Below are 6,000 nucleotides of genomic sequence, written 5' to 3' on the forward strand. Positions count from 1 at the left end.
TGTACGCGGTGGAAAAGGTGAAAAAAAAGTAGAAGTCTGTTTTATTCATTAGGTCCAGGGGGGGCAAATTACGGGGGCAATTTTCTGCATAATGGGGGCTTGTAAGGTGCCCCGAGCACTGGGGAACGGCACTCCTCTGGTTTTATTTTGAAGTATGCGGGGGGGTTACGGTTCTACTCCCTGTAGTCCCGGTGAACAGCACCCCTCGGGTTCTTTTTTTTAAAAAATATACGTTTTGAGCTCTCTCTCTTTCTCCCCGTACACGTCATGGGGATCGCCACATTTCTGGGGCAGTGATATGTAAAATGACCTTCCAGCTACGGGTACCTGATTTGTCTGGAGTTTTTATTAATGTTGGGAGGGTGGGCTTGATAATACGTCCTTTTGAATTCCCATAGAAGCCTATGTTCTGGTCTTAACATGGGCTTCTATGGGAAATAACAAGGCTGTATTATGAAGCTCATTATCGCCGTTTTATCTGCAGTTTCCTGCCAATAAAACGGCGATAATTTTAACACCACTCCTTGATAATATGCACCTAACTTTACTGGTCAAATAAAAGAGCAATGGGCCATATTATCAACAAAAGGCGATACATTATTGTCGCTTTTATTGGCAATAAACTGTTGATAAAGCGGCGATAATGGGCTTGATAATATGCCCTTGTGAATAACCATAGCAGCCCAGGTTAACATCAGGACTTGGGCTGCTATGGGAATTTACAAGGGCCTATTTTTTTTATTAATGTTGGGAGGGTGGGCTTGAGGTTACATCCTTGTTAATTGCCATAGAAGCCTATGTTCTGGTGTTAACATGGGCTTCTATGGGAAATAACAAGGCCGTATTATCATGGTCATTATCGCTGTTTAATCAGCAGTTTCTTGCCAATAAAACGGCGATAATTGTAACACCGGTCTTTGATAATATGCACCTAAGTTTACTGATGAAAAAAAGAGCAATGAGCCATATTATCCACAAAAGGCGATACTGCTGATACAGTGGCGATAATGGGCTTGATAATATGCCCTCGTGAATTACCATTGCAGCCCATGTTAATACCAGAACTTGGGCTCCTATGGCATAGCAGCCCAAGTCCTGATGTTAACCTGGGCTGTCCTGATATGTCTTATAATTTGTATCTGCTTCTGTTTATTGATCATTGCAGCACATATATTCTATGCAAGAATCACGTTGGTTCACTAAACATTAGAAATGTCCTTCTCTGTATTCCTTGCAATTTTATCTGAGCAAAAGAGAGCACAAGTGGATGAGTGAAAGGTTCTACATCTGTCACCCCTGTTCCTGAGGGAACAGGCTTGTCAGGTTCAGAGGTTGCCAGAACTGTTTCCTCCCTGTCTATGTTAGGGGGGCCTATGGTGACACTGTGAGCTAGCTGGTCTATTGGACAACACATCTTGTGAGGGTGCACGGAATTAGTCTGGCACCATCTCAAAGTTGATGTCATCCACAACCACGCAGTACCCACTGACTAGTTGAAACTACACAACACCTCAACATTCCTGTATGTTTTACTGAGCAATATACCGTCATCAACAGAAATACCAAAAGCAATCACTAGTGCACCATCATCACAAAACCATGCAATGTCATTGCCATTTATTGGTGCACACCCACCACAGAAAGCATCTTTAGCACCGAGTGGTACGCCTTGGTTATATGACAGCACATGAGCTACATTGCATTACTATCAATCAGCCCCCAGTCAGGCAGACAAGTCCCTGTCACAGCCTGCCTTGACCATCTGCAGGTAGTTATGCTCCAGCATTTTTGCACACCTTGCTGCTCTTTCTGGACTAGAGTTTGCCACAGGGGGGTAGTTGCAAGTGGGGCTGTGCCCAGCTCTGCCCCTCATCCTGCCAGAAAATGGCCCATTCAAGAACACCTAATCCCTCTATTGTGACTGTCTGGGATGAATTTACAAAGTCTAATTGTTAGTTGCACACAGTCATGTGACCCAGGGGAAGCTACAGGCACCAATTTGCTAAGGGCAGGAAAATGTCAACTTTCTAAAAGTGGCATTTTCAAAATTGTAATTAAAAATCCACCTTTAACATTAAAGAGAACTTTTCATTACAATTTCATCAAGGCCAAACATGAAATGCTTACCTTGTCTTAATCAAAGGTTAGCAGTTATAAATGTAATAAGGTACCTCACCATTATTCTATGGGACAGGCTGGCATCACAGTAGTGAAAAACGATTGTAGACATTTTGCACTAGCAGGACATTTAAAACTTAAAAGTACATGCCCGGCCTTTTAAATACAATGCACCCTGCCCTATGTGATACCTATGGATACCTTACGAGTGACGTTTATGCAATGAAAGTGGAGTTGCTACACCAGGCACAAAGCGCCACATAATATTCAAATAAACAAAGAGTTCCTCATAGTACACTTCAAGGTGCAAAGTTAATTTGCATATCTCACCTCTGGGTTTTAAATCTGTTGGCTCTGTAGAATTTGAAGTTTCGGCTCTGATTTTTGCTAGACAACGACTTTCTTGCTCCTGCATATGGAGAATAAAGGAGCAGTCTGGATGAGTTGATTCCACCTGCAAAACAGTAATAACGCATAATAGAATTTGACATGTATTTGCATTATCGATAAAGATGCATTGTTCTTTAAAACTAATAATGAAAAAATAAAATGTCAGAAACTGTTAGGCACAAAATTGTAAATGTGTTTTTAGCAAATACTTCATCTATTATTGTAGATTTGAACGTCTTTCTCCTAAAACTATGTGGATTATCTTTGTTACCTTTATTTTTATCATGGCCTTGAAAAAATACTGGTATTGTTTTATTTTCTATGAGATCTGACTTTTTGCTTGCTTGTATTACTTATAGGCTTATGTTTTGTTTTTGTTTTTATAAACAGATATTATTTGAAGGACCTCCATATCTCTTTAGAGGACAATTTAGACTAGCAAAACATCTGAAACATTAAGAAGGGCAGGATTACAGTATTGTGTCTTTCCATAAATGCTAGATTGCAGAAATGGACATGTGATATGGGGAAGGCCAGGGCTTGTAATTGGTACAGTGAATAGTCCAGTTGCTTTAGCAAGACGAGAGAAGTAGAACCCAAAAGCCAGGTTCAGATGTCCTAAATTGAGCCACTACATCATGTTTCCCTGAAAACGTCGGATTTAGAAAATGTATTGCAAGTCCATAATGCTGAATATTTCTGTTTTATATCAATATAATTTTCAAAAGTAAAGAATGCAGGGGCATATTAGCAAGCGGCAGCGATAATTATCGCTGACCGCTGCTAGCGTGAGGAAATCTATCGCCCGCTATCGCTGGCGATAATCTCCATGGTAGAGTTGTATTAACAACGTTTAACGCCATGGAGATAAAAATCCCAGCGATAGCGGGGATTATCGCCGTTTTCAATGGAATATCGCTGGTTTTCCAGCAATATTCCATTGAAAATGGCGATAACCTTGCTGATAGGGCAGGAAAATCTTAGCCATGTGATCCACCTACCACTGGATTACATGGCTAAGAACAGGTCACAAGCAGGCGTTAGGAAAGTAGCGTTAACTTTGGTTAGCGCTACTTTTCCTAACGCTCTGCGTATTAGCAAGCAGCTTGACAATAGGAGAAATGTCGCTTAGCGACATTTCTCCTATTATTTTGCCCTGGAACGCCCACTTTGCATCTCATTAGAGATGCAAAGCTGGGCGTTATTGACAAGGGCGCAAAATCAGCAAAACATGCAATAGCGTGTCTTTGCTGATAGGGAGAAAGAAATTATCACCGCTTTTTGGCCGAAAACGGCCGCAAAAACGGCGATAATTTCAAATCGCCTGCCTTGTTAATATGCCCCGCAATTCTGTATATTTGGCACCAGAGTAGAAATAATTCAGCACATCCAAATATTTCTAATTTCACTAAATGTGGTCTCACATTGCGTTGTGTTAAAGCACAGCAAAGTTAATTAACAAATTAGGCTTGTACCCAATAATTTCAATGAGCTTGATGGAAGTTTCCCTGTCTATTGCATTTGAACAAATTACGATCTGGAAGTGTGGCAATTATATAGAAAAAACTATTTGTATAGGAACGTATGGCTTTGATGCATTTCCTAAATGCCACACTGAGTTTCATCAATACTGGCTAACCATAAAAAGGGATGATGACGCAGAAGAGGAATGTATTCTCAGCATTGATTGCCAACATTTTATGATACATGCAGCTAAAGGAGGCAAAACTGTGCAATCAATGGCCATGAAGAAATTTGAAAGCCAAACCATAAAAGTCAATTTATGGTTGGCAAAAAACACAGTTTCCTATATACAGTTTGTATGGCCAACCATGTAGTTTGTGGAGGTGCGGGTTGATGTATAATTAAATAGGGAGCCATTGTTGGTTGAAGAGTCAAAGTTCTAATTGGGAGGTAGTGGTGCTGAAAGGACCCAAAATCCTAAGGACTTCCCCTAAGGACTCCTATCTTATTATCAAGGGCTCATGTTAGGTGTGGCAGCAAAAGGCAACTGAGGCACCGTATCAAGAGGTTTCCATTGGCTATTGGCGATATTAGGATTTAGGGCTAAGACCAGCAGCATGTTTGAACCACAATCTATATAGAACAATCCGACATGAGTGCCTGGTTTAAACAAAATCGAAATCATTGTAAACATCTCCAGCCAACAAGACTCACCCAAAGAAACTAGAGGGAAAGGGAAAATACTTGTGACTCAATCGATCAAATGAAAGCACAGGCTTCCTATTAAGTTCTGTCCATTAGTGGTCCAAGCACATTTCCAGCCTTCTGGTGAAGAATGTGTTGGAATTAGCCATGGCCAGTTGACTGCAGACTTTAATGGTTCATAGGTAAATACAGATTCTTTCGTTTTCCTCCATGCCTAGTTTGCCCAGCTTTGCTGTGGTAAACTTAAACAATAGCAGTACCTGTCAGCTACCTATCCTTCCTCTCATTTATTTTCTATCTGTTGCTGAATAGCTACTCCGTAGTCCAGGTGAAAGTGGAGTTCCATAAGAAAAAACAGGGGGCAGGAATAAACACTGTTGACATTCTTTGCAGGCAGGTAGAACAGGAAGAGCTGGAAAGATGGGAGGGCTGATGTTAGAAAAGCTGCAGGGATTTACAGCCTGATTCATGTACGGGCCGTTTTGCGTGTCCCTAATAGCGAATCATAGCGATTCGCTATTGAGGACACGCAAAACGGCATTCATGTAGGAATTGCTACTTAAATAGCGATTCCTACATGTCCTTTATTTGCGAGTAGCAATTTGCTACTCGCAAATACTCCCCATTCATTCTTATGGGCCAAGAGGCCCATTGGAATGAATGGGGATTTGCGAGTAGCAATTTGCTACTCGCAACTGAGATAGCGATTTTAAGGGTGACAGGGGTGTCCAAAGGACGCCCTGTAGCACCCCTAAAATGCACTTTTGGACAGGTGTTGCGCACACACATGTCCAAAGGACATGTGTGTGTGCTACATGCAACTTTGAAAAATGCTTTTAAAAGCATTTTTCTGAGTTTTTGCTATTTACCGACAGGTCTGACCTGTCGGTAAATAGCGGCCCCAAATGTCCAATATCGCTATTTTGTTGTGTGTCATGAATAGCATTTAAGGAATCTCTATTAGAGATTCCTTAAATGCCATTCCACGCAAATATGCGAATTCTTAAATAGCGATTTTTGCATTTGGTATCATGAATACCAAATGCAACAATTGCGCGCGCAAAGGGCCAGATTCTGAGAATCTGGCCCTTTGCGAGTGCAATTTAGCTACATGAATCAGGCTGTTAGACAGGAAATGCCATTCCTAACAGGCTTGTATGAAGGATAAAAAGGAACTACGCTATCAGAACACCATTTTACTGGTAAAGACGAAAAAGGATGAATTTGTCTGGACCTGGCTGTTTAGGGGGCAATCTTGCATACTGCCCAGCACTTTAACTCAGTGCCTGGACATGCTCTTTTTATTTATTCAGCTGACCTTAT

At 41.2% G+C, this 6,000-nt stretch overlaps 1 protein-coding gene across 1 annotated transcript in view; it reads right to left on the reverse strand.

The window, feature by feature from the left end:
• The window catches only part of LOC147716860 (vasoactive intestinal polypeptide receptor 1-like), a 631,302-nt gene extending 628,154 nt beyond the window's left edge, over positions 1 to 3,148 (reverse strand). The window contains exons 1-2 of the mRNA XM_086919813.1: positions 3,144 to 3,148; positions 2,449 to 2,648 (exon numbers count right to left, since the gene is read on the reverse strand). Coding sequence (XP_086775939.1) covers positions 2,449 to 2,648; positions 3,144 to 3,148 — 205 coding nt within the window. The remainder of the gene's footprint in view (positions 1 to 2,448; positions 2,649 to 3,143) is intronic.
• Positions 3,149 to 6,000: the final 2,852 nt, after the last annotated feature.

The sequence above is a fragment of the Lissotriton vulgaris genome, chromosome 5, assembly GCF_964263255.1.
Source record: "Lissotriton vulgaris chromosome 5, aLisVul1.2, whole genome shotgun sequence".
Taxonomy (NCBI): domain Eukaryota; kingdom Metazoa; phylum Chordata; class Amphibia; order Caudata; family Salamandridae; genus Lissotriton; species Lissotriton vulgaris.